The sequence below is a fragment of the Equus quagga genome, chromosome 5 (genome assembly GCF_021613505.1).
Source record: "Equus quagga isolate Etosha38 chromosome 5, UCLA_HA_Equagga_1.0, whole genome shotgun sequence".
In the NCBI taxonomy this organism is placed as follows: domain Eukaryota; kingdom Metazoa; phylum Chordata; class Mammalia; order Perissodactyla; family Equidae; genus Equus; species Equus quagga.
In genome coordinates, this window is record NC_060271.1 from 7,450,745 (window position 1) to 7,477,993 (window position 27,249).

The 27,249-nt window shown below is 39.0% G+C and overlaps 1 protein-coding gene across 4 annotated transcripts in view; it reads left to right on the forward strand.

Annotated features, from left to right (window-relative positions):
- The first annotated feature begins 4,158 nt into the window (after positions 1-4,158).
- NRDC (nardilysin convertase) overlaps positions 4,159-27,249 on the forward strand; it is a 95,678-nt gene continuing 72,587 nt past the window's right edge. The window contains exon 1 of one of the 4 annotated variants that reach the window (XR_006888604.1): positions 4,159-4,654. Coding sequence is in view for 2 of the 4 variants with exons in the window: in XM_046661102.1 (XP_046517058.1) it covers positions 4,314-4,654 (341 nt within the window). In the remaining 2 variants the exon portion in view is untranslated. The remainder of the gene's footprint in view (positions 4,655-27,249) is intronic. The other 3 variants (XM_046661102.1, XM_046661103.1, XM_046661104.1) reach the window with 3 other exon arrangements.

Below are 27,249 nucleotides of genomic sequence, written 5' to 3' on the forward strand. Positions count from 1 at the left end.
ATTTCTGACCTCTCATCAGAAAAATAGGGAGAGAAGGGTCGCCAAGCCTGATGGGAGGGAAATCCTTGAGGTAGAAATGGGAAGGAGTGTAGGGTGGCTGAAGATGGAAAAAAAGCACTTAAATACTCTAAGAGAGACTGGGTAAGTGAGGCTAAGAATTATAATCTGAACTCCTCAGCCTTCTTGGGGATCTCAAGATCTTTTTAACTTTCTAATGTCTCAATTTCCTATAAAATAATATAGTAATAGCTTAATTTATCTGTTTTCTCTGAGGAATGCTCTTTACAATAATCATGAATATTCAAATGGAGGATGACAAATTTCTAAATTATTTCAAATGGGAATACAGTATTTCTGGTTTGGAAGTCCTGGCTGTGCCACAGGTCACTTGTGAGCTTCGCCTCTCTGGTTAGGTATTTCTCCTCATGTCTGAAGGGGCCAGATTAAAATACTTCTGTGATCCCCTGCTAGTTCTCATATTTTATACGTCTAATCTGACACTTTCAACACGTGCCATGGAGTAAGAATTGTACTGGGCCAAACATCAAAGAGGTATTCTGCCTGTGATGTTAAATTCTTCTGGTTTTTCTCTTACCATTCTGGTAGTTCCTTCTCACTCTCTTTTGGGAGTTCTTCCTCTTCTGTAAGCTCCTCATAGCTTGGTCCTTGGGCCCTTTTCTCTTTTCACTTCACAATCTCAGTGTAGGTGATCTCATTCAATGGGCTTTGGTTACCACCTAGAAAGCTGATAAAGTTCAAATCGACCTATCCAATTTAGGCCTCTTTTCTGAGCTCCAGACCTGGTCTTCCTTTTGTATGGCAAACAAATGACTCAAACTTAACATATCCAAAACTGAGCTTATTCTTTTCTCCTTCCAAACATGTTCCTCTTTCAGAATTTCTAGTTTACTGAGATACTAGTACCACCATCTATCCACACAGAAGACCAGATACCATGGAGTTATACTTGACACCTCTCTCTTCTTCATTCTTCCACATCAAATCAATTATTATCCAAAACCGGTCAATTCCACCTCCTAAATATATGACCTATCTGTATATATCTCTCCATCTCCCCATCACTCCTCAAATCCAAGTTATCATTTTCTAGTGTCTCTATTACTTTAATACCCTCTTAACTACTCTCTTTCTTCTTACTTCCACTCTTGCCCTCAGCCCCACCATCCAAACTGTTTTTCACACATCAACCAGAGTGATCTACTTGGAAAACACTTGTGATCATAACAACTGTGATCATGTCTTCCTGTTTAATTTGTTCAACCATTATTTACTGAGTACCTATAAGGTATTATTCCAGAAGCTAGGAATCCAGTGATACACAAAAGAAGGCAATGACTTCTTCTTTTTTGGGGGGGAGGGGGGAAGATTATCCCTGAGCTAACATCTGCTGCCAATCCTCCTCTTTTTGCTGAAGAAGACTGACCCTGAGCTAACATCCACGCCCATCTTCCTCTACTTTATATGTGGGATGCCTACCACAGCATGGCTTGTCAAGTGGTGCCATCTCCGCACCCGGGATCCAGAACCGGCCAACCCCGGGCTGCCAAAGCAGAATGTGCGCAGTTAACTGCTGCGCCACCCGGCTGGCCCATGCAATGACTTCTTTCTAGTCTTAGGAAGGTTCTGTACAATCTTGGCCACTGACTCACTTCCCCTTTGCTCTCAGATAACTACAGTTTAGCCATATTGACCTGCTTTCTCAGAGCTTTTGAATAAGTATATTCCTGTAGGGGCTGGTTCAGCGGCCTGGGATTCTCGGGTTCAGATCCCAGGTGCGGACATGGCACCACTTGGCAAACCATGCTGTGGTAGGCATCCCACATATAAAGTGGAGGCAGATGGGCATGGACGTTAGCTCAGGGCCAGTCTTCCTCAGCAAAATGAAGAGGATTGGCAGCATATGTTAGCTCAGGGCTAATCTTCCTAAAAAAAAAAGTATATTCCTGTACATTCCTATATCAATTCCTATACATTTTTCAAATGTAAGCTTAAATGTCTCTTGTTTAGAAAAATTCTCTGACTCAACTAGGTCCCTCCATATTTTTCCTTCTAGAACTATTCACAATGATAAATTTAAAAATGTGCTGCTTGTTTACTATCTCTCAGGCCAGTTTTCTTGTAAGCTCCAAGAGAACAGGGAAATTTCTTATTTATTACTCTATTCCCAGTGTCTGGCACATATTAGGAGCTCAATTTGTTGACTGAATGAATAAATGAATGCCTTACTATAGAATGTTATCATGTTTTTACAGTCTAGTGACCTGTAAGATTCAGAGGCCTCTTTTACAAGGGAAAAACTAACATGTCATACTTGAGGATGTGTTCGTTTTCAGTTAAAAAATTCTACTTACTGGCTGAATCTGAAGATTTCTTACTGTGTTTGCTTTGGAGAGCAAGAAAACAAACAAATGAAACCAATCCTTAAAATAGACGTGTTACTTCATATTTATTCAACAGCAATTACTGACTGCTTTACCAGGTACTAAGAAGCTATGCTAGGGACTGGAAATACAAAGAAAAAATACTGCTCTGAAGGAGATCAGTCTAGTGGAGTTGCTTAGTTTAAAAATTGACAGTTTCTTGAAAAGATGTATGAAAACAAACTGGGATGTTTGAACAATATTTTTCAATTAATTTATCTCATCTGCTGCCCTAGTTCAGGTTTTCATCACCTCCTTCCTGAATCCTTGCACTTTTCCTTCCCAACTCCTTCTTCTCCTGTCCTCCATTATTTGTCATCCTAGCATTGTTTTAAAATATCTCATTTATTTCATTGTCTATTTCTCCTCACTAGAATGCAAGCTCCATAAGGCAAGAACTTCAATGATTTTATTCCACATCGCAAGCTTGGGAGGCCTAGAAAAACTTAAAAACTTGTAACAGCCATCAACACTGCTCCCTGCTTCAAGTCTTTCTCCATTCATTCATACATATTCTTTTTATGTGCTAGGATCTCTTGCTGCATGGTATGTGTATTGCATGTTTTTTTGGGGGTGGGGGAAGATTAGCCCTGAGCTAACTACTGCCAATCCTCCTCTTTTTGCTCAGGAAGACTGGCCCTGAGCTAACATCCATGCCTATCTTCCTCTACTTTATACATGGGATGCCTACCACAGCATGGCTTTTGCCAAGCGGTGCCATGTCCACACCCAGGATCTGAACCGGGGAACCCCAGCCCGCCTAGAAGCACAACCTGCGCACTTAACCACTGCGCCACTGGGCCGGCCCCAGTGTATTGCATCTTAACATGTTAGTTGCTTTTTATTTTTCAAGTACGTCTGTTTCAGTTACATTTCAGATGACTGCCCACCAAAGGCCATTACAAGCAGGAAAAACTCTGGCAAAAGGGACTTGGCAGAAGCCTGACACGCTGTAGCTGCTCAATAAAAAGTTGGCTGAGCTTAATGCTAACTGTGGACTCCAGTCTTGTGAGGGAGCTTAAAAAAATCTTTTCTCCTAGAAGAGTGAGCACATCTACACCGATCTTCTAAGCACTTTCTTAGGCCACGAGGGCGAATAGCACCAAAGTCTGGCAGGCGATAACGTGGAGAAGCACAACGGCTATTTCCAGCGCTCAGCTTAGCTCCCCTCCACTCCCCAGCAGTTTCCATCCGGCGGCCAAGAAAAATACTTCCGGCGTACTCCTTTTTTACGTGCTGAGTCACGCCTAAAGGCTCTGATCCCGGTCTGAGGGGCAGGATGCACAACATACGACACGCATGAGGAGAAAAACTTGGGAACTCATTTTCTCCACTCGCTTCTCAGTCTTCTCATCAGGGGAATATTTTTCTCTGAGCCGCGGAGCACTATTGACCGGCCTCCGCCACAACTAACTCGCCGCGTACGTCACAAACGCGGCGCGGTCGCTCAAGCTCCCTCCTCCCGTCGTCCTCCGCGCCACGGTCTCCGCCCCTTCTCCCTCGCCCCGCCCACCCTAGGTTTCGAAGAGCTCGCTGGGCGCTCTGAGAATCCGGCCGGGACTCTTTGGTTCCTTTTGTTGCTTGTTCCCATTGGTTGCTTACGTCCGCGTGACTGCTTTCCTGCCTCTTGATTGGCTAGAATCAGTAGCGTCATTGGAGGCCGGGAGGGCGGGGGGATGAGGGAAGTTGGCGTGGGGGAGACCGGATTGGGGGAGGGGTTCAGGCCTGTCCTTCCCCGCGGCTGCGGCAGCGCCAGCGCCAGCGCCGGCCGCCACCGCCTCTGGGACGCGGAGGAGGTGGAGCGGCTGGAGGAGTAGGGGGAGGAGGTGGGCCCTGGGGAGCGGCATGCCCATCGCTCCGGCTTGGTGGTGAATGCTGGGGAGAGTCAGGGTTGCTGCAGTGTGTGCCGCCGGGAGGAAGTTGTGTGAGGCCGGGCGGGAGCTCGGGGCACTGTGGAGAATTGAAGCACGGGGTCCGCGCGAAGACTCGGCTGCTGCCAGACCCTTTTCTAATCTGATCATGCCTGGAAGGAACAAGGCGAAATCTACCTGCAGCTGCCCTGACCTGCAGCCCGGTGGGCAGGATCTGGGCGAGAGCGGCCGCGTTGCCCGACTAGGAGCCGATGAATCAGAGGAGGAGGGCCGGAGGGTGTCTATCAATAATGCCGGAGACCCTGAGATCGTCAAGTCTCCCAGCGACCCCAAGCAGTACCGGTGAGGGAGGAGGCTTGGACCGGGGAGGAGAGCAGGGTGCGGGCCTCTCTGTGGCTGCGTCCATCGCTTCTTGTCTCCGTGTCTCCCGAAGGAGCAACAGGGGCACGCTTCCCACCCCAAATGCTTCCTTGGATGGAGGTGGCAAGGGCAATTAGTGGCTTCCATCCGGTGTCAGCTGGACAAGTGGGAAATCTTGGGTTCCGCAAGGAATCTGGATGTCAGAATGGGAAAGGCTGATCGAGTAATTTTGACATTCGCTCAAAACAAGAATGGAGGTTTCTCGGAGGAAGGCGGGTTGGATGGTGAGGGAGTCTTGGTATTATGTTATGAGGAAAGGTTGAAAGAGATGGGGATTTCGGAGAGAATATATAAGGGGCGTATTGTCCCCATCCACAAATATTTTAGGTGCCTTTAGTTGAAAGAGGTAGAACGAATGGGTGGAAGTTACTGGAGGGTGATGTGGCTTCAGTAAAAGAGTTTCGGCATCAGAGTTGGCTTAAGATGAAGTGGCTTGTTTCCATGGGTTGTTCCTCATCACTAGAATGGTTGGGTGACCTCTTCCAGGAATATTTGAGAGAGAACTTGGGTCTCAGTTGGGTGTGTCATAGAAGACTTGTGAGGTTTCTTCTAATGGTGAAATTCTCTACTTTTGGTTTGTGCGGGACTCCTCTGAACATCTCTAATAACTGGTGGCTCCGTCCCCCTGATATTTCCTTCAGAGGGAGCTTATTTCATAGAATGTCATGACTATGATGTATTTTAAAAAGAGATCATATTGTCCTACGACTTCATTTTACCAGTCGAGGAAATTAAGATCCAGAAAGTTTACTTCTTTCTCGGACTTACGTAGGTAAATAATTAGCAGAGCTGGTAGGATAACCCTGTCCATCTGACACCAAATCCAGTGCACCATTTACTGATATTTATAAAATTCTTACTCATATTGAATTGAAAGCTGAAGGATTCGAGGTCCCAATTTGTTCTAAGCCCCTGCATTGTTAGAGCGGGAAAGAACCTTAGAATCTTTTCTACTCCTCACTACTCCAGTTGACAGATGACTGAAACAGGTCTAGAAAGAAGTGATTTAGCCCTAAGTTTAAGACTGGCCTAATTTCTTCTTTCACTCCAGGTCTAGAGATTGACAGTACCCAACTCTTTGTACTATTTCCCCAGGCTTACAGGCTCAAGAGATCTTTATGGATGGGCTAAGTTTTCTCTTTTTCTGTCAAAGATGTGATTGTGGGGCCAGCCTGTGGCCGAGTGGTTACCTTCGTGCACTCTGCTTAGGCAGCCCTGGGTTCACGGGTTGGGATCCTGGGTGCAGACCTGCGCACTGCTCATGGAGCCATACTGTGGCGGCATCCCACATAGAGGAACTAGAATGCCCTGCAACTAGGATATACAACTATGTCACTGGGGCTTTGGGGAGGAAAAAAAAAAAAGAGGGAGATTGGCAACAGGTGTTAGCTCAGGGCCAATTTTCTTCACCAAAACAAAAAAGAAAGAAAGAAAGATGTGATTGTATTATAACATGTAAATGAGCAAGTTGAAACCTTGATAATAGGTGCTTAAGTTTTGCCTCCCAGATTAAATGTTCAATAACAGCTTCAGTTTTTTCCTGCCTATATAAAGTTACATAGTAACAACTAATGTTTATAGACTATACACTGTGTGTCAGATACTTTTCTAACTGCTTTAGATGTAGTGTTTCACTTAATGACCTCATTTTCGGCAAATTCATTGGACAAGTACTTATTACGTTCTACTGTGTGCCAGGCAGTGAGCTATCTTAAGTCATTTCTGAAACTTGGTTAAATATAACTTAATATTTTATTCTGTGTGCTGGGCATACAAAGATGATTAAGACAGTTCCTGCCTTCAGGGAGCTTCCAATGTAGTAGAGGGATACAGATGCATAAAAAAGGTAAAATTAGGGCACTGAAGTTTCATAGAAGCCGTAATGGAAGTATATGCTAGTTATATTGGGGAATAAAGTAAGGAATGGTGAACTCCACCTGGGGAGAAAGTTAGGAAAGACTGCCAAGAGGAGGTAGTGCTTAAGAGATATTCTTTGAATACGATGTTGCAATTCTGTCTTTATGTTGTCTTTGTCAAATCATTGTCCTTAGTGTCTCAGTTTTCTTATTTTAAAATGAAGGGGATTGGGGCCGTCCCGGTGGCGCAGCGGTTAAGTTCGCACGTTCCACTTTGGCGGCCCAGGGTTCGCCGGTTTGGATCCCAGGCGCAGACATGGCACCACTTGGCACGCCATGCTGAGGTAGGCATCCCACATATAAAGTAGAGGAAGATGGGCATGGATGTTAGCTCAGGGCCAGTCTTCCTCAGCAAAAAGAGGAGGATTGGCAGCAGTTAGCTCAGGGCTAATCTTCCTCAAAAAAATAAAAATAAAAGAGGATTGATTAGAACAGCATTGTTTTCCAATAATTTCATCTCCTTTCAAAAGAGTAGGTCCCCTTTTATCTGTCTTATATTCTGAAGTTTCAATAAGGCCCTTAAAGAAAAGATTTTCGTACTTTAAAGTAATGGTGGAAAACATCAATATTAGATGATTTTTTTTTTCTTCTCCCCAAAGCCCTCCAGTACATTAGTTGTATATTCTAGTTGTAGGTCCTTCTGGCTCTGCTGTGTGGGACACTGCCTCAGCACAGCTTGATGAGTGGTGCTAGGTCTGTGCCCAGGATCTGAGTGGGTGAAACCCTGGGCTCCCAAAGTGGAGTGCGTGAACTTAACCACTCTGTCATGGGGCCAGCCCCCTAGGTGATTTTTAAAGACTTATCCAACCTAAAGTTAAATTCTGTGAATTTTTGTAACCAGAAATAGACATGAGGCACCTGCAGCCTAGAGAGCTGAATTATCCTTCCAGGACCCACTCAGATGGTATCTCTGTGGAGCCTTTCCAGGCAGACCCAATCCCCCTTTTCACTGTACTTCAGTAGGACTTTGTACATGGTCCATTATAGTATATATCTATCATATTATAATTATATGTCTTTTGAATGTGTGAGTAAGCTCCACAGATGGACCTGACTGAAGGAATGTTATGGTGAAATAATGCCTGGAAAGATTTCTTTACCAGTCTGCATGTATTAAGTAATGGCCTGTAAAGTTTTACTTCTTTATATGTGTAATTTGTATTCAGCTTTTTTGAAATGTTAAGCATATCTCTAGGACATCTATTCTGCTTTTTTTAGGGATCTGTATAAATGATTGATATGTACTGATTTCCTTTTCTTCTGGAAGGATTAAGGGACTCCAGGTTGGGAAGTATTGTTCACACCTTTATTGATGTAAAGTAGAAATTCTAGATGGACAGGATTAATGGTAGTGTAGTCTAAAAAGTAAATTATTTTAATAATGAAGAGCACTTAGGAAGTTTGGATTGACTTAAATAAGTATAAAACACTTTCCATGTCTACCTGGTTTGTAAAAAGACCTGTAGTTCTATGGGGGTTGGGGAGGGGAGCAGAACATATGAAGAGGCATGTAGGCTTCTGAACGGTAAACACTTTTAATTTAAATTTTGGTCAGGCTGTTACAAGTGAGGAGATGGTTATCCTAATAAATTCCCAATATACTGTAGAAAATAATAGATATGTGCTGAATAAGGTACAGGTTATTTCTGAACACTTGTTACATAGTTTACTATTGTGCACTGATGAATAGAAGGAGGTTCACAATCCAAGGGAGCAGGACAGCTGCATTGAGAGCACTACATCTGCTGGATTCCCAAAGAGGAGTGGAGTGACTCAACTTCTGAGCAGAAGCTTTAGGCACATCTCAGATATCAGAAGAATATACACCAGAGAACATTTTCTTTTGTATTGGATGAGAAGAACATGGGTTTATCTGTTGAATTTTATAACTGAAACCTCTGGACTAGTAATGGTTTTTTTCAGTGTATGAGGCAACAATTGCATTTGTAGTATATATACACATTAATGATAAGACCATAGAATGTTAGAGCTACAAAAAAAATCATGTACTTACATGTGTATAAGTGCTAGGAGCTTGGCACCATCCAGTTCCTTCATCAGATACCTGAATCCAAAACTCGATTTCGATTGCACCCTCTTAATCTTGTAAAGTGGAGGCAGGCTAGGTCTTACTGTGTGAGACTCAAGCTCATTTAACAAATAAGTGCTTGTATGGTTGAAATACATTAAATATACTGAATACTAATATGACTTTTATAAACATGTCTTTGTTAGCATTTGTTAGACTGATTTCCACAGTGTGCGCTGATGGGCTGGTATGACTAGGAAGAACATTCTTAACTAAAATGTGTCTTTTGAAAATAGGATTTAGCATTGAAAAGATCTCTCTTGGGGCTGGCCCGGTGGCGTAGTGGTTAAGTGCGCACGTTCTGCTTCAGCGGCACGGGGTTCACCGGTTTGGATGCCAGGTGTGGATATGGCACCGCTTGGCAAGCCATCCTGTGGTAGGTGTCCCACATATAAAGTAGAGGAAGGTGGGCACGGATGTTAGCTCAGGGCCAGTCTTCCTCAGCAAAAAGAGGAGGATTGGCAGCAGTTAGCTCAGGGCTAATCTTTCTCAAAAAAAAAAATATATATATATAAAATTATATATAAAAAAAATCTCTGTTTTTGAAGAACTGAGCAATGGTAAGAGCTCTTTTGCCTTCAAAGAATTCTAGTCCGTCTAGACTCCTGGTAGAGTCAGGGAGCAGATACTGAAGCAGAAATACCTGAAACGTAATAGATGCTAGAATGTGTAAAATATGGCGTTTTTTGTCATTTGTCTGTCTAGTTTCCCATCTCTAGTTAGTGACCTTGAACACATTAACATATCTCTGTAAGGCAAAAGACATAGAAGAAGAGAAACTCATAAACCATTGAAATTGAAAAAGAGCAGTTAGGAAGCAGGAGAAAAACTAGATGATAGTGGCTTTTTTTTTTTTTGTAAAGAAGACTCAGTGGAGGAGAGTGCTTTAAGCCAGGAATGATCTTTGTTAGATTATACTGAGAAATCGTAATGTAAGAACTGAAAAGAGTCTTTTGGAGAGCCAAGAAATTATTCATCCCTGGTGAAAGCAGTTTAAAAGGAATGCCAGGGAAGCAGAAGCGAGATTGCAGTGAGTTAAGGAGTGATAAAAGCAAGAAGTTTTAGATAGTGAGGTAGACATTTTTAAAGAAGCTTGGTTTTAGAGGGGAGAGGAGGTTTTAGGATAAAGCAGTATATGGGATCAAGGGAGAGTTTTTTCAATTTAGAAGAGACATGAGCAGTTTCATTGCCTGAGGAAAAAAGAATAGTAGAGAGGGAAAGATTGAAGATAGGAGATACTAGATGGAACAGTATCCTTAGATGGTAGTGAGGTGACGGGATCAAGAATATTCACGAAGTGGGGCCAGCCCCGTGGCCGAGTGGTTAAGTTTGTGTGCTCCGCTTTGGTGACCCGGAGTTTTCCCGGTTGGGATCCTGGGTGTGGACATGGCACTGCTCATCAGGCCATGCTGAGGCGGCGTCCCACATAGCACAACCAGAGGCACTCACAACTAGAATATACAACTATGTACTGGGGGGCTTTGGGGAGAAGAAGAAGATTGGCAACAGATGTTAGGTCAGGTGCCAATCTTTAAAAAAAAAAAATTCACGAAGGGATTGATTTTAGAAGAAAGAGAAAATCACTGAAAATGGAGGAAAGTGTAATGAACAGTGTGGATGCAGGCAGTGAGATTTTGAAAGTGTTCTTGCTTTATAGAGTTTTTGTTCTATCAGGTAGGCATTGAGGTTTACTTAAGTAGTCCTTTAAGGAGTTGTAGGGCTAGTGCAGATCCTCCTTGACTTACAGTGGGGTTATATCCTGATAAACCCATCATAAGTTGAAAATATCGTCAGTCAAAAATGCCTTTAATTTTCAACCAAGCATCGTAGCTTAGCCTAGCTTACCTTAAATGTGCTCAGAAAACTTATATTAGCCCACAGTTGGGCAAAATCATCTAACACAAAGCCCATTTTATAATAAAGTATTGAATATCTCATGTAATTAAATGGTCATATGGGTACAGAATGGTTGTAAGTGTATCAGTTGTTTACCCTCGTGATCACATGGCTGACTGGGAGCTGTGGCTCACCGCTGCTGCCCAGCATCACAACAGAGTATCGTACGGCATATCACTAGCCCAGGAAAAGATCAAAATTCAAAGTATGGTTTCTACTGAATGCGTACCACTTTTGCACCATCATAAAGTCAAAAACTCCTAAGTCGAACGATTGTTAAATTGGGGACCGTCTGTAGTGGGAAACCTAGGGGAAGCCTTTAGTGGTGAAGGTTTGGAATAGCTAATGTAGACAATGGGTGAAGTATACTTGGGAAATGCTAAGAGAGAGGTTTGGGGTTCTTGAGCATGAAAATGACATAAGTAAAGCAGTGTTTTAAGAAGATGAATCTGAACGTAGTAGCTTAGATCCATAGGCTGTGGCAAGACTGTTCAGGAGGAAATTATAATTGTGTATTGAATGGTGTGCACTGATAAGTATGTACTAGTCTTTCTCTAATTGATCGTTCCCCTCTTCAGTTTTCTTTTTGCTTTCCCCTTATTAACTCAATTTAACCAGTGTTAGCTAGGCTAAAACCCATGAGTATGGAGATGATATATGTCTTGTTCACTCATTGCCCAGGACACAGTAGGTTCTCAGTATTTGTAGAATGTATAAATGCATGAGTGCCTATATGCCAGGCATTTTCATGGAACTCTGAGGGATATTCTGCCAGAAATTTTCTACATCAAATTTGTATCCTGGCCAGTTTTAAAAAAATAATTACTTGATTTTCAGAGAAAACAAGAATGAATAGGCAGTCTACAGAAGAAAAAATGTGAATTATACAAATAGTAATGTATACCGTGATATTGTAGTATATTTAATTCATGTAGAAGCCTATGGTACTTGGCACATAGTAAGCACTCAAATGTTCGCAATTTGTTTTAATATGTTCACAGTTATTAACTTATATTTGCAGCACCATTTGTAATAGCAAAAAATTAACAACAAACTTTATTGTCCATTATACAGTTCTACAATGAAAATAATATATAGCTGTAGAAAAAGAGAGATGGTTTTGTATATTGATATGGAAAGATGTCCTATGATTTATCATTGAATGAAAAGAGCCAGTTGCAAACCAAAGTATATTGTACAATTCCGTTTTTAAAAGGAAAAAACCCCAACAAAAAACAACACCTCCCATTATATATTTACCTAAAATAATCATCTTTTTACATTTAGATATGTATAGAAATGATTAGGAATGATATTCAGCAAGATTATTTCTCTAGGGAAGGGAAGGAGAGATTTGACTTGTATTATTTACTTTTTAGTAATTAAAAAAGATCAGTCAATAAATAAAAATATTATATGGTCATTGTAGGAAATTTAGATAACAAGAAGAAAATTTTTTAAATCCCCACTGTCGTTCCACCTGGCATTAACCACTTATAACATTTTTTGTAATCTTCAGTCCTTTTTGCTATGCATTTATAATTTATATATTTTAAAAATGGTATAATGCCATATTTAACAGTCATGAACATTTTCTTACTGTTTTACAATATGTTTTGTCTACCTTGAAGTCCATTATGTAGATATACTACAATTTAATCAGTATCATTTTATAGGATATTTAGATTGTCAGATTTTCTTTACCTAAAAAGCCTGTTTATTCCCAACTGAATCCTTTGGGTGTGGACCCAATCATAATGGGTTTGGTAGATATATAGGATAACCTCTGGTAATCTGGTCTGTTTCTAGGATATTCTCTAATTGGGAGACCTGGCAGACAAGAACATGTTCTTTTTTGAGACTTCCACTCTGACACAGGTCTCATATTCATACTGTTTCCCAGAATGAAGTCAGTCATTAGGCCTATCCACCTGGCAGGAGATTTAGTAGATTATTAGCCCTTTCTAGTGTTTTTTTGAGGGGGAGGGGCACTCAGTTACATGGCTGGACCAGGATTACACTGTTTTTAGAAGGGTTGGAAGTAGATTGTAGTTTGGAAAGTTCACTTGATCCTCTGGAGAGGTGATTAGAGAGAGAATACATTTTTAATACCATTACCACCAATAATCTTCCTACTTCTAATAGCTGGTATTTGTTGAGTGCTCGCTATGTACTAAGTACTGTTCTAAGGCATTTACATAGATTATCTCATTTAATCTTTTTTTTAAATTAGCACCTGAGCTAACAACTGTTGCCAATCTTCTTTTTTTTTTTCCTGCTTTTTTCTCCCCAAATCCCCCCAGCACATAGTTGTGTATTTTTAGTTGTAGATCCTTCTAGTTGTGGCACATGGGACACTGCCTCAATGTGGCCTGATGAGTGATGCCATGTCCATGCCCAGGATCCGAACCAGCGAAACCCTGGGCTGAGGGAAGCGGAGCGCGAGAACTTAACCACTCAGCCACGTGGCTGGCCCCTCATTTAATCTTTACAGTAACCCTATTAGTGCTCTTTACGTGATAGCCTAAAATGCTGTTCTATGATAACACATTTACTGAGCAGATACTCAGCACTAATTAGAGTGTAAATGGATTGTGTTCTTTCATTTGGTTTCTTCTAAGCAAACTTCTTCCCATGGCAGATAAGGTCCTAGGCCCTCCATTTTTCATTTCTTTTTTTTTTGAGGAAGATCAGCCCTGAGCTAACCACTGCCAATCCTTCTCTTTTTGCTGAGGAAGACTGGCCCTGAGCTAACATCCATGCCCATCTTCCTCTACTTTATATGTGGGATGCCTACCACAGCATGGCTTTTTGCCAAGCGGTGCCATGTCCACACCGGGATCCGAACTGGCAAACCTGGGCCGCTGAGAAGTGGAACGTGCGAACTTAACCACTGCACCACCAGGCTGGCCCCCATTTTTCAATTCTTAACTTTCTAGCTTCATCTTGTGTTGTGCTATTTTCTCCTTTTCTTGGCACGTGCTATATTCTTTGGTTATGTTTGCCTTGTGAATTCAAGCCTTACCTCCTCAGTGAATCCTTTCTACTCTCTTCCTTCAATCTTCCCCTCCCACATGTGAGTTATTTACAGTCTTGTGTACCCCTGTAGCAGTTTTTCAAGCTGTTCCATATTTTTCTAAGTTCAGTTTGTCTTTCCCCTCTATTATGCTGAAGTTTTTGTAGGGAGGGACTTAGTCTCTTTGAGTCTTTGCACGCCTTCTCTTCTGTTACTAATAAATCAACTGTCTATACTCCTAAGACCTGTCTCTCCACTTGTGCACCACATCTCATCCCCTCTTTATTGATCTCATCAATCAGTTATTCCAGCAGTTGTTCCTCTTCCATTCTGCATCAATTTCCCCACTTTACCGGGTCGTTCCCGTAAGCATACAAATATGCTGCCATTGTTCCTATTTTCAGGGGAAAAACATTTCTTTACTCCACATTGCCTCTGAGCTGTGCCCTTCCAGCTACTCAAGTTTCTTGGTTTCCTTTATAGCGAAGCTTGTTAAAAGAGTTGTCTGTGCATGCAATCTGCAGTTCATTTATTCTCATTATTTCTTGAGCTCAGAGTGGGTTTTTGCCACTACTGCTGTACCAAAATAGCTATTTTCAAGATCACCAATAACCTTTACAATGGGTCAGTTCTCAAGTTCTTATCTTACTCAACCTTTCAGTATCATATGACACAGTTGATCATTCTTTGCTTCTTGAAATGTTTTTTTACGGTTGGCTTCCGGGTCAGTACTGTTTGGTTCTTTTTCTGCTTCATTCTCAGGTTCCTCCTTGTCTCCTTGACCTGTGAATTTTGGAGTGCCTAGGGCCCAGTCCTGGGACCTCTTCTCTTTCCTGTCTACCTTTGCTCCTTTTGTTATCTCATCCAATCTCATGGCTTTAAATAGCACCCTGGATAAAGTAACAATTTTACTCAGGTTCCCCACCCCTATACTCTTTCTTACTCTTATGTTTCTTCATAGCACTTTTTGCCGTTTCCTGTACTGTGTTTATTTGTTCGTGAGAGCAAGGACTTTGTTTTGTTCCCTGCTGTATCCTGAGTGCCTAGAATAGTGCCCGTCTCATGTCTTCCTTCCATCTCTGACTGCTTCATCCTTTTCTCCTCTGGCTTGATTGTTATATAAGGATATGTTTTTCAGACTTTCAAAAATAATTTTGTTTCTTTTGTTTCAGATCAAAAAGAAATTTTTAAGACATAAAATTATACAGATACAGTTGAAGCTCTTTGATACTGTCCTTCCCATCTCATTTCCTACACTCTTTTTCCGGTCTTAACCACACTATCTGAATTTGGTATATATACCATTCTTATGTATATTTTATACTTTTTATTAAATACACATTTATCTGTAAACAGTATATATTATTGTTTTGGCATGTTTTAAGACGTTACATAAATGGAAATTATATCACATTGGATGTCTCAGTACCTGCTTTTTGGGGAGGGTGGGTGGTTTAACATTGCTTTTGAGATTTGTCCATGCTATCGAGTATAGTATTAGTTATTTGTGTTAAATGCTATTTAATATCTTGTATGACTACATCATAATTATCTATTTTCCTATTACCGGTCACTTAGATTATTCCCAGTTTTCTGTTATATTTGTTTTATGATTGCCACAATTATCTTTTCTCTGATTGTTGGGCATTTGTTTCCAGTGCTTCAGTGAACGTTTTGTGCATGACTCCTTGTACACACATTTGAGAGTTTTTCTATGTATCTGTAAACATATGCATATAAGTAGATACCTATAAGTGAAATGACTCATTTTTAATTTTACTAGATGTTGCCAAAGTACTCTTCTAATTGGTTGTACTATTTTACATTTATGCCAATAGAGCATTAAAGTTCTCGCTTCTGTACATTCCTTCCAACTCTTGATATTGTTAGATTTTTAAAAAAATTATTGAGAATCTGATCTGTGGGAAATATTTTCCCTTAAAAAAATCTTTTTTGGAGGCCGGCCCAGTGGTGTAGTGGTTAAGTTTGCACACTCCACTTCCATGGCCCGGGGTTCAGGGGTTCAGATCCTAGGCGTGGACCTACACACCACTCATCAAGGTTTGCTGTGGAGGCCTCCCACACACAAAATAGAGGAAGGTTGCCACAGATGTTAGCTCAGGGTGAATCTTCCTTAAGCAAAAAGAGGAAGATTGGCAACAGGTGTTGGCTCAGGGCCAATCTTCCTCACCCCCAAAAAAGTGTCTTTTTTATTTGTGTTTTCCATTATACTAATAAGATCAAGCATTGTTTCCTGTTTCCTGGCCATTGGATTGCTCCTTTTCTGAACTGCCCATTTTTCTATTGGGTTCTTTTCCCTTTTTAAACTGACTTGTAAGAATTCTTTACCTACTTTGAGTACTAATCCTTTGTTGGTTATATGGGTTGCAAATATAATCTATAAGTCTCTATAGCTAATCTTTACCCTTTGTTTATAAAGTGTTAAAGTTTAATCAGATTTATTCATTTTTTAATTTATGGCTTGTGTTTTTTTCATCTTAAACTTATTTTCTTCTGAAAGTTTTTACAGTTTTGCTTGCTTTTTACATTTGGGTTAAGATCTAATTTTATTGCCATTTAAAAAAAATATGGACAGCTAGAGGCCAGCCCTGTGGCCTAGTGATTAAGTTCGCATGCTCTGCGTTGGCAGCCTGGGGTTTGTAGGTTTGGATCCCACTGCAGACCTACACGGTGCTCATCAAGTCATGCTGAGGCAGTGTCCCACATACAAAGTAGAGGAAGATTGGCATAAATGTTAGCTCAGGGCCAATCTTCCTCACAAAGAAAAAAGGAAAGAAAGAAAAGAAAAATGGTCAACTAGTTGTCCAAGCATACCTTTTGAAAAGTCCCAGAGGTTGCCAAAGGTTTTCTGTAAAGGGCTAGATAATAAATATTTTAGGCTTTGTCAGTCAAGAGGCAAAATTAAAGAAATTATGTAGGTACTTCCATGACAAGAAAGAAAACAAATTTCTAGAAATTTTAATGTTTTTTTAATTAAGTTCAAAATATAATAATAGTACTTTTTTTGGTAATACAGTTCTGCCAGTGAGAAGAGTGAAGTTTTTTTTATTGGGATAACATTTTGCTTTTTGGGGATTCAAAGTTATTGTAAATGTCATCAAAGTTGATTGTAAATGTTCATCTATTAATACTGATTTTTAATGAGATGTTAGATATTTCATCTTTGAAAATGTGTTTTCACACTGACAGAGACTCCCAAATACTGATATCAGTCCATGAGAATATGATTTTAATTGAGCATATTTGTTGCTTGGAATGTACTTACAGAATTTTATTAGATTCTTTTCTGATATTTTTGCCTTTTAGCATGTCAATATATTATAGATTAATCACTTCTGATTGAAAATTTAGGTGGAAGCTCCTCAATTGCACCGGTAAAAGGACTTTGAAATAAGGCCATTTCCTTTGTGCTTGCACTAAGGTCTGCAAAACACTGCTGGAACAGTAGTGTTTGCTTAGAAAAGTATCTGCTGCAAATTTGTGTGGGAATGGAGATATGGCTTCTTGTTTTAACTTTTGACAGCACAGGAAATGTATAAAGCAGCTTGCCATTACTTGTGATTCTGATAACATTAGTTGTTGAAATGACTTTACTGTAAGATAAGTTTTGCATGTAAGTGTTGTTTTGTCATTTTGCGTTGAATTCATTAAGAGACATTTTCAAGTCTGCAGCAAAAGCTAATTTCCAAAGCCATTTGGTGTTTGATAATAGTGGCTGGAGGCTGTTCTTCACAAAAATTTCAGTCTTAGCCTGAGCTCAAAAAAATGCAATAAAACGTTCCCATTGCTAAGGCATGAAACAATAAGCCTCTGCAGTAAAGGCAATTCAAGATAGTCAGCTTCTGTTTCTGACAAAAATTCACACAACTGAAGACTGTAAAGTCTACAAGAGCAAATGACACTACTGGTTCACTGATGCATGGTGGATTCAAATGTTTTCTGCAAAGTACTGCTGATGAGTAAGACAGTGACTAATCATAGGCTTTGAAATACCTCACAAAAGGTAAATTTGTCCAACTAAACCTTTTTTTCTGCTCCGTACATATTTTTACCAACATTAATGGTAACATTATATTCTGTTTCATGCTGTATTGTATCGATGTTTTCTCAACCTCTTAGGAAATATTCTTGTCTGTAGTTCTTCTATGCAGAATATCCATAGAGGCTAATTACTCAGTCTCTTCAAACTTGGCACTGACTCCTTGCATAAACAGCAACTGAGCAGGGCCAGCCCAGTGCCATAGGGGTTAAGTTGCGTGCTTTGCTTTGCTTGCCCAGGGTTTGCTGGTTTGGATCCTGGGCGCAGACCTACACACCACTCATCAAGCCATGCTGTGGTGGCATCCCACATACAAAATAGAGGAAGATTGGCACAGATGTTAGCAACAATCTTCCTCAAGCAAAAAGAGGAAGATTGGCAATAGATGTTGGCTCAGGGCCAATCTTCCACACCAAAACAAAACAAAATAAAACAAAACAACTGAGCAGTATTGGTAACATCTGTTGATACATCAGGAGCCAAAAGTCTGGAAATCATTTGCCTTGTTTTTAACTGATTATCAATATTGTTACTAATGCCCTCAACTCTTTGAGCTATTTGGTTCTCACCAAAAGGCTAATAGTCTTAACAAGTATATTTTCTCTGGATAAATTTCTTCAACTGCTACAAACACAATCTAACTCACCATTGGTAAATAGATTTCCTTGCTTGGCTAACAAATGAGCCACTCAGAAACTTACTTTGCTTTCAGTCTCATTTTCATTTTTAATTTTCGCGAAGAAATTCTACTGTAATGAGATATTTTGTTTTAAATTTTCTAATTTTTCTGAATGTTGCTTTCCTGTGAGTTGAGATTATTGTGATGAGTGCTTAGTCTGGTAATAATGTTTTATTCATTTAGCACAGCTAGAATATTACATAATTAGCATAATACTTTGCTATTTAAGTTGGTAACAAAAAGACTAAAAGTGTGATATTTGAATTCCACTTTTCACTTCTTTCCTTATTTGGACATATGAATATGCACTGCTGTTTAAAAAAATACAGTACAGTGATACATGTGGCACTTGAAATGCTGTTGAGTTATAAGTGCCTCACTGCAGTTTTTAGGGCGTTGAGCAGCAGTGCACAGCTGTGAAAATGCCACGTACGGTCTCTGTCACAGCTACTCAGCTCTGACTTTGTAACTCAAAAGCAGCCATGGACAATACGTATATGAATGAACGCGGCTGTGTTCCAATAAAACTTTGTTTATGGACCCTGAAATTTGAATTTCAGATAATTTCATATATCATGAAATATTATTCTTTCATTGGGTTTTTTCCAACCATTTAAAAAAAAGTAAAAACCATTCTTAGTTTGAAGACCATAAGCTATAGTTCACTGATTCTTATTTATCTTTTTTCCTGTAGTGCCAACTCTGTCATATGTTAGGTTTTTATATATATATGGATCTTTATTTCAGGGATCTTTATGTTCCATTTTGTTGCTTTCTTATTTCATTATATCACGGCCTAAAAATTCATATTTACTTGTAGAGAGAGTTTGTCAAAGAATCTTTATGTATGTACCCTAAAAAAAATTGATTTCTTACAGTTTCCATTTATTTTACTTGATACAAATCTTAATCTAGTTATGTTGCTAAAATAAATAATTTCTTTATTAATTTTTCATTAACTAGGTTTTTTCTGATAATGAAATTTAGATCTAACTCTGCAATTCTCCCTATTTTAAAATACGTCCCAATTTTTTTGATAAACCAGTATTCAGTGTCAAACTGTTGTTCATACTGAAACACGTGGTCTACTACAATTACGTTTTCTTTCTTAAACAATTTTGTTTTCTCTAGAGTTAAAATTGCCTTATTTTTTTTGCTTGAGGAAGATTTGCCCTGAGCTAACATCTGTGCCATTCTTCCTCTATTTTGTACACGGGTTGCTGCCTCAGCATGGCTGATGAGCGGTGTAACAGTACGCGCCTGGGATCTGAACCTGCGAACCTGGGCCACTGAAGGGGAGCATGCTGAATTTAACCACTATGCAGTCGGGCCAGCCTCAAATTGCTGTTTTGTTTTTTTGAGGAAGATTAGCCATGAGCTAACATCCACTGCCAATCCTCCTCTTTTAGCTGAGGAAGATTGGCCCTGAGCTAACATCTGTGCCCATCTTCCTCTATTTTATATGTAGGATGCCTGCCACAGCATGGCTTGATAAGCGGTGTGTAGGTTCACACCTGGGGTCTGAACCAGCGAACCCCAGGCCACCAAAGCAGAGCACGCAGACTTATCTGCTACACCACCGGGCAGGCCCCAAATTTCCTTATTTTTTAAAACAGCTTTATTGAGATGTAATTCACATACCATGCAATTCACCCATTTAAAGTGTACAACTCAGTAGCTTTTAGTATATTTACAGAGTTGTGCATCCATCACCACAATTTTAGAACATTTTCATTACCTCAGAAAGGAACCCCACACCCCTTACTTGTTAGCCTCGTCAGTACCCCTATCCTCACAGCCCTAGGTAAATACTAATTTACTTTCTGTCTCTCTAGATTTACCTTTTCTGGGCATTTCATATAAATGGAATCATATAATATGTCATCTTTTGTGATTGGCTACTTTCACTTAGCATACTGTTTTTAAGATTCATCCGTGTTGTAGTATGTATCAGTACTTCATTTCTTTTATTGCTGAGTAATATTCTATTGTATAGATATACCACATTTTATTTATCCATTCAACAATTGATGGACACCTTTTGGCTTTTATGAATAATACTGCTGTGAACATTTATGTACAAGTTTTTGTGTGGACATATGTTTTCATTTATTTGAGGTATATAATAAATAGGCATAGAATTGCTGGATCCTATGGAAACTCTGTTTAACCATTTGAGGATCTGTCAGACTGTTTTCCAAAGTGGATGTACCGTTTTACATCCCCTCCAGTAGTTTACGAGAATTCCAATTTCTCTTCATCCTCATCCGCGTTTGTTACCGTCTGTCTTTGATTATAGCCATCCTGGTAGATGGAAAGTGGCATCTCGTTATGATTTGCATTTCCCTGATGGCTGATGATGTTGAACGTCTTTTCACATGCTTATTGGTCATCTTCTTATCTTATAATAAGATAAGAATATATCTTTGGAGAAATGTCTATTAAAATCTTTTGCCCATCTTTGTTATTTTTTTGATTGAGTAGTAATAGTTCTGTGTATATTCTAGATAAAAGTCTCATTAAGTAAATGATTTGCAAAATTTTTTTTCTTGATAATATGTGTTGAAGCACAGAAGTTTTTCATTTTGGTGATATCTAGTTTATTTTTTCTTTGATTGCTTGTGCTTTTGGTGTCATATCTAAGAGGCCTTATTATTATTTTTGTTTAATACTCTTCATGATCTAACATGAATTTTACCCTAGTTTTCTACCAGAGCTTTAAAACGTCTTTAACTAGTGTCAAACACATTAAGTAATCTATCAACTCAACTATTGTATCTTCATTCCTCAGACAGTCTAGAATGTATGTTCTTCAGTTCCAGGAAATTTTCTTGAATTTTTTTTTTCCTAGTCCTTCCCCTCTTTTCTTTTTTCTTTTGAAACTACTATATAGTGTGGGGAACACTGGTTCAGTTTGGAGGGACTTTACTTTGGTAATGTTCTTAGCTGCTTTCTCTTTTATTCCTCTTCACTAGAGAAGTGACTTACCTGATTAGTGGGTGCAGTAGAATGCCCTGGGGCATGCTCAGTTTAACCTCTTCATCTCTTTCTTGATTCCAGCTTGCAACAACCAAATTTTGGCATATTCTTGGCCAGTGCAGTAAATTGAGTGCAGGACAGGCTCTGCCTTTTGAGGGGAAATAGTTCTGTTCTGGTGGATAACTTCAATTCACAGAGTATGAGCAGGCCATTTCCAAACCACTCTTAAGCCATGTTCTTCAATTTAGCTTTTTATCAGAGATAAAGCTGAGATTTTGCTCTCCATTTGTCTGTTCCCTGCGTCTTTCTTCTGTTTGATTCTGAAACCAAGTGGTGAAAAGAGGTGCCTCTTTAATTGTTGTAAACTATACATAACAAAATTTGCCATTTTGACCATTTTTAAGTGTATAATTCAGTGGTATTAATATTCACATTGTTGTGCAACCATCACCACCATCCATCTCCAGAACTTTTTCATCTTCTCAAACTGAAACTGTGCACCCATTAAATAATAACTCCTCATTTCCTTCTCCCCACAGCCCTTGGCAACTACCATTCTACTTTATATCGATGAATTTGACTACTCTAGATACCTCATAAAAGTGGAATCATACAATATTTATCCTTTCGTGTCTGGCTTATTTCCTTTAGCATAGTATCTTCAATATTCATCCATGTTGTAGCATGTGTCAGAATTTCCTTCCTTTTTAAAGCTAAATAATGTTCCATTTTATGTAAATATCACGTTTTGTTCATTCATTCATTGATAGCCATTGGGGTTTCCACCTTTTAGCTATTGTAAATAATGCTGCTATGAACATTGGTTTACAAATCCTGTTCAAGTCCCTGCTTTAAATTCATTTGGGTATATAGCCAGAAGTGGAGTTGCTAATCATTCAAGTTCTGCCAGTGTATTAGTACTATTGTGTAATAATCCACCTCAAAATCTAAGTGGCTCAAAGCAACAGTGATTTATTATTTCTTACAATTCTATGGGATGGCTGGGCGATTTTTTTGCTTCTCTTACCTGGGTTCACCTCTGTGGCTACATTCATTTGGTGGGTTGGCTGGAGCTAGAGGGGCTAAGATGGCTTCAATCACATGTCTAGGGCCTTGGTGGGGATGACAAGAATGTGGGTCTTCTCTTTGCACATAATCTCTTTTTATTCACCGTCTAGTTTGAATCTGTTTACATGACAGCTGAGTTCCAAGAGAATGAAGGCAGAAGCTAGCTGCAAGACATCTTGAGGCCTAGGCTCCAAGACTCACACATCAATTTCACAAGTATAGGGCAGAGTTTACGAAGCTAGCCCAGATTCAAGGGATGGGGAGAAATAGACTCCAATTCTTGTAGGGAAGATTGACAGAGTCACATTAGGGGCCCTTATTAAAATGATCAGTCATACCTCATAACCTAACAACTGGTGCAGGAGCTTTGAGAAATGAGGAAGGACTGCCATTTGAGGAGCAAAATGGGATTTTGGTGGGTCCTAAATGAGGTGGTTTGGTATTATGTTTTAACAAGTAGGCATGTGGATATTTTGAGGTTGGTTTAATTTGCAGGAACTAAATTTTACCATGCAGTGAGTTTTTTGTCCTTTTTTTCTTTTTCTTTTTTAAAACATTCGTATGGTCAGCTTTAACGCAGCTTGGGTGAGAAGGCTTTCGCTGACTTAGACAGGCTGTATCAGCTTTACCATATGGGCTGTTTTAACTTCAGAGTTGCACCTGGCCTAGAATTATAGGCAAAGCTAAACAAGTATTTGATAGTTTTAATACTTTGATGGGCATAACAATATTTAATGCTTTTATTGCCTTCTTAAGCCAGGTCTGCAATTTTAAACTGCAAAGATGTCTCAAGTTCCAAATGTGCTGTAGAGTAATTAATGACTAAGGCTCTTGCCTTAAATTGTTAATTTCAGGTCTAGGCAGAGTGCTAAATCTTTTTAGGTTAAAAGAGGATACTTGGGGGGCTTGCTTTGTAATTGTGTAACTTGTCACAACCCCCTCACCCTCACCATGTGGTCTCAAGTATTTTTGGACTTAAATACATGAGCTATTGACTGTGGTAATTTTAGTGACTGAAAGTGGCTTCTTCACAAAAAGTTGATTTATTTTATTAAGGAACAAATAAAAATGAGTGGGTAGATACTTTATTATAAAGAGAATAATATATATTCTTGGACATAGTTTGAAAAATCTACTTCAGTTTTTATTGTCAGTAGAGGAGTAGGGGGAGAATGAAGGCAAATTAAGGAAGACAGGTTGAACAAGCTAGAAGAAAAGAGGTTTTCTTAGAGGAAGATTGACATCTTAGAAGAGCCCCACCTCTTCAAAAAATTTTGTACACACGCACACATTGAAATATTTGAGACCACATGGTTGGGGAGAGGTAATGAAAAGTTATGTAATTACAAAGCTCCCCCCCCCCCCCCGACCTAAAATGATTTAGTGCTATCTATCCAGGCCTAGAAATGGCAATTTAACGCTGGAACCTGAGTCACTAGTTGTCTTCTCTATATATGTGAAAATGAGGTCTCAAAGGCTATATAGTATGCTATGGTATGGCTGTAGGATAATTTATTTGCATATTCTCCTATCTTTGGACATTTGGGTAATTTCCAGTTTTTCTCTATCATAAACGTTGCAGCAGTGAACTTTGTTGACATATCTTTGTGCATGTGTGTGAATATTCCCATAAGATACCTAGAAATGAAATTACTGGGTTAAAAGATATGCAGAATTTACATTTTAAGAAAATAGATATGACCATAGTCCCCTACAGAAATACTATACCAATTGAAATTCATAAGCAGTGTGTGAGAATACCCTGTCCCCTTGTCAGTAGTCGATAGCAATACTTTTTATTTATTTAGTAATTTGCTGGATGAAAAATATTTCAGGGTTTTAATTTGATTATCTTTGATTTCTAGTGAGCTCTGGCATCATTTCATTTATTGGAGATCTTGTATTTCTTCTTGAAATGTTTGTATATCTTTTTTTTTGTTTTTTTGAGGAAGATTAGCCCTGAGCTAACTGCTGCCAATCTTCCCCTTTTTTTTGCTGAGGAAGACTGGCCCTGACCTAACATCCATGCCCATCTTCCTCTACTTTATGTATGGAACACCTACCACAGCATGGCTTTTACCAAGTGGTGCCATGTCCGCACCCGGGATCTGAATAGGAGAACCCCGCGCCGCCGAGAAGCAGAACGTGTGAACTTAACTGCTGTGCCACCAGGCCGGCCCCTGTATATCTTTTTAAACCTATTTTTATTAGTTTTTGTTTGCTCTTACTGATTTGAAGGAGCTCACGTATTCTTAATATTTTCTCTCAGTATGCAATTTGGTCTTTGATTTTGCTTATGACTTGTTTTTGAAAAGTTTTAAATTAGAATATAGTGAAATCTTTCCATTTTTTTCCTTTAGGAGCTTTTGGGTTTTGTGTCTTGTTTAGCACAAATTTTCTTCACTCCAATATTATTACAAGATTTTTCTCTTAAATACTTTTAAAACATTTTTTCCTTTTAGCTCTATAATCTCTCTGGAATTTGTGTGTGTTGAATGTAAGATAGAGATGGCTATCTTTTCTCCCTAAATGAATTGCCTATTGTTTCAGCATCATTTATTGACTCATGATAAACAGTATTGCAACAGTATTATACAGACTGCTCTGTTTCTGTAACCTGTTCTCTTTCATTGATCTGTAAGTGTTCCTGTAGCAGTATACTGTTTAATTTCAATTCCTTTAATAGACCATATTTTTATAATTGGTAGGGCAGTTCCCCTTCATTGTTTTCCCTTTTCAAAATGTTCTTGGCATTTTTGTGTTTCTCGTCTATATAAATTTTAGAATCAGTATGTTAAGTTCTACAGAAAAATCTTGTTGGGATTTTTTATGGGAATTGCCTTGAATTTGTAGATTAATTTGGAGGGATAATTTGTATGCTAGCAGTATTGGGTGTTCCCACCTAACACTGTGGTATGACTAGTTAGCTCTTGTACTTTCTCCTGTGAAGTTTTCTAGTTTTCCTTGTGTTGGCTGTGTTGAGTAGTTGGGAAAAGAATGGGTTTTAGTGCTGTGTTACTTGGGTTCAGTCCTGCTAAATAAGCTTGGGCAAATAAAACCTTTTTTGTGCTTTCAGTTTCCTCATCTGTAAAATGGGAATAATAACTCATTAGGGTTATTGTGAGGATTAAATGCATTAAGAGGTGTAAGTTAATACTTTTAAAATGTGACCTATTGTTGTTAGGTATGTATTTATATATTTTATAGTTTCTGTTACTAGGTATATATTTAGATATTTTATAGTTTCTGTTGCTTTTATGAATGGGATCTTCTTTTAAATCTCATTTTAATTTGAGATATAGGAAAGTTCTTGATTTTTGTTCATGGTTCTTGATTTGGATACTTTCTTGAACTCTATTTGGAACTAATAGTTGTGTTTTTTGATTCTCTTGCATTCTCTAGGTAATGATATATTTTGCAATGAATTGTTTTAGCTTTCAATATCTTTGCCTTGTAATTCTTATTTATTTATTTATATATTGGATCTTTGTTCACTGACTAGGACTTCCAATACAGTGTTGAATAGAAGTGATGATAAAGAGCATTTTGTCCATTACTGTCTTTAGATATCTGGATTTGTTGTTGATTTTTTATGAAAGTTAAATTTGTTAAAGAGTGAGTTTTGGATTTTAATTAAATTATTTTTATTATACAAATAATAAATGAATATTTTTTAATTACAAAAGATTGGAAAAGTTTAGACATTATAGAGTAAAGCATGAAAGTTCTTCTTTGCATCCTGTTCTACTTTGATTCCTCTCCTCAGATATATATATATTACTGTTTGTATCCTTTTAGTTCTTTTGTTCTACCTTTGTATACATTTAATGTGTGAGTGTACACATGATTGATTGATTGATTTTTATAAAACTAGGTGTTGGATTTTATCTGATATTTTGTTTCATTTAGCAGATATTAAGTACCTATCATATATTAGGTGTTAGGCATTCTTTTGTTCATTCAGGCATTAACATTCTTTTGTTCATTCAACAAATGTTTCTTAAATGGTTCCTAAGTGCAAAGCGATGTCTTAGGTGCTGGGGATATGGCTGTGAAGAAAAAGGAAAGCCCTGCCCTCAGAGCTAACTTTTTAAGAATGCAGACAGAAAATTTGAAAAAAAAAAAAAAAAAGCCAACTAATGATAAATGGTGTGAAAAAAGTTACAGCAGGATAAAAGCGGATAGAGATTGAGTCAGGTGCTAATTTGGACAGTGTGATCAGAGAAGGCATTTCTGAAAAGGGGACATTTCAACAAAGAGTTGAAAGAGACGGAGTAGCCATGCAAATACTGTATCTAGGGCAAGGGCCGTAGAACCTAGGAAATAGTAAGCACAAAGGCCCTGGTGTAGGAGCCTGTTTGGAATGTTCGAGAAACAGCAGTAAAGTCATTTGGTCAGAGCAAAGAGCGTAATGGAAGAGTTGTTGGGAAAGAAGGTTGGAGAAGCGATGGGGGACCAGATTATGTGGAGCCTTGTAGGCCCTGGTAAGGATTTTGGATTTTATTCCAAGTATGATAGGAAGCCATGTATAGTTTTGAAAAGGGAAATGGCCTTGTATTAGTTTGTTAGGGCTGCCATAACAACAAAACACAGGCAGAGTCACTTAAACAATAGGAACTTATTTTCTTACAATTCTGGAGGCTAAAGTCAAAGATCTGGGTATCAGTAGGTTTGGTTTCTTCTGAGGCCTCTCTCTTTGGCTTGCAGATGGCCACTTTCTTGCTGTGTCCTCACATGGTCTTTCATCTATGTGTACACATGTCCATTGTGTGTGTGTCCAAATTTCCTCATAAGGACACCAGTCAGATTGGATT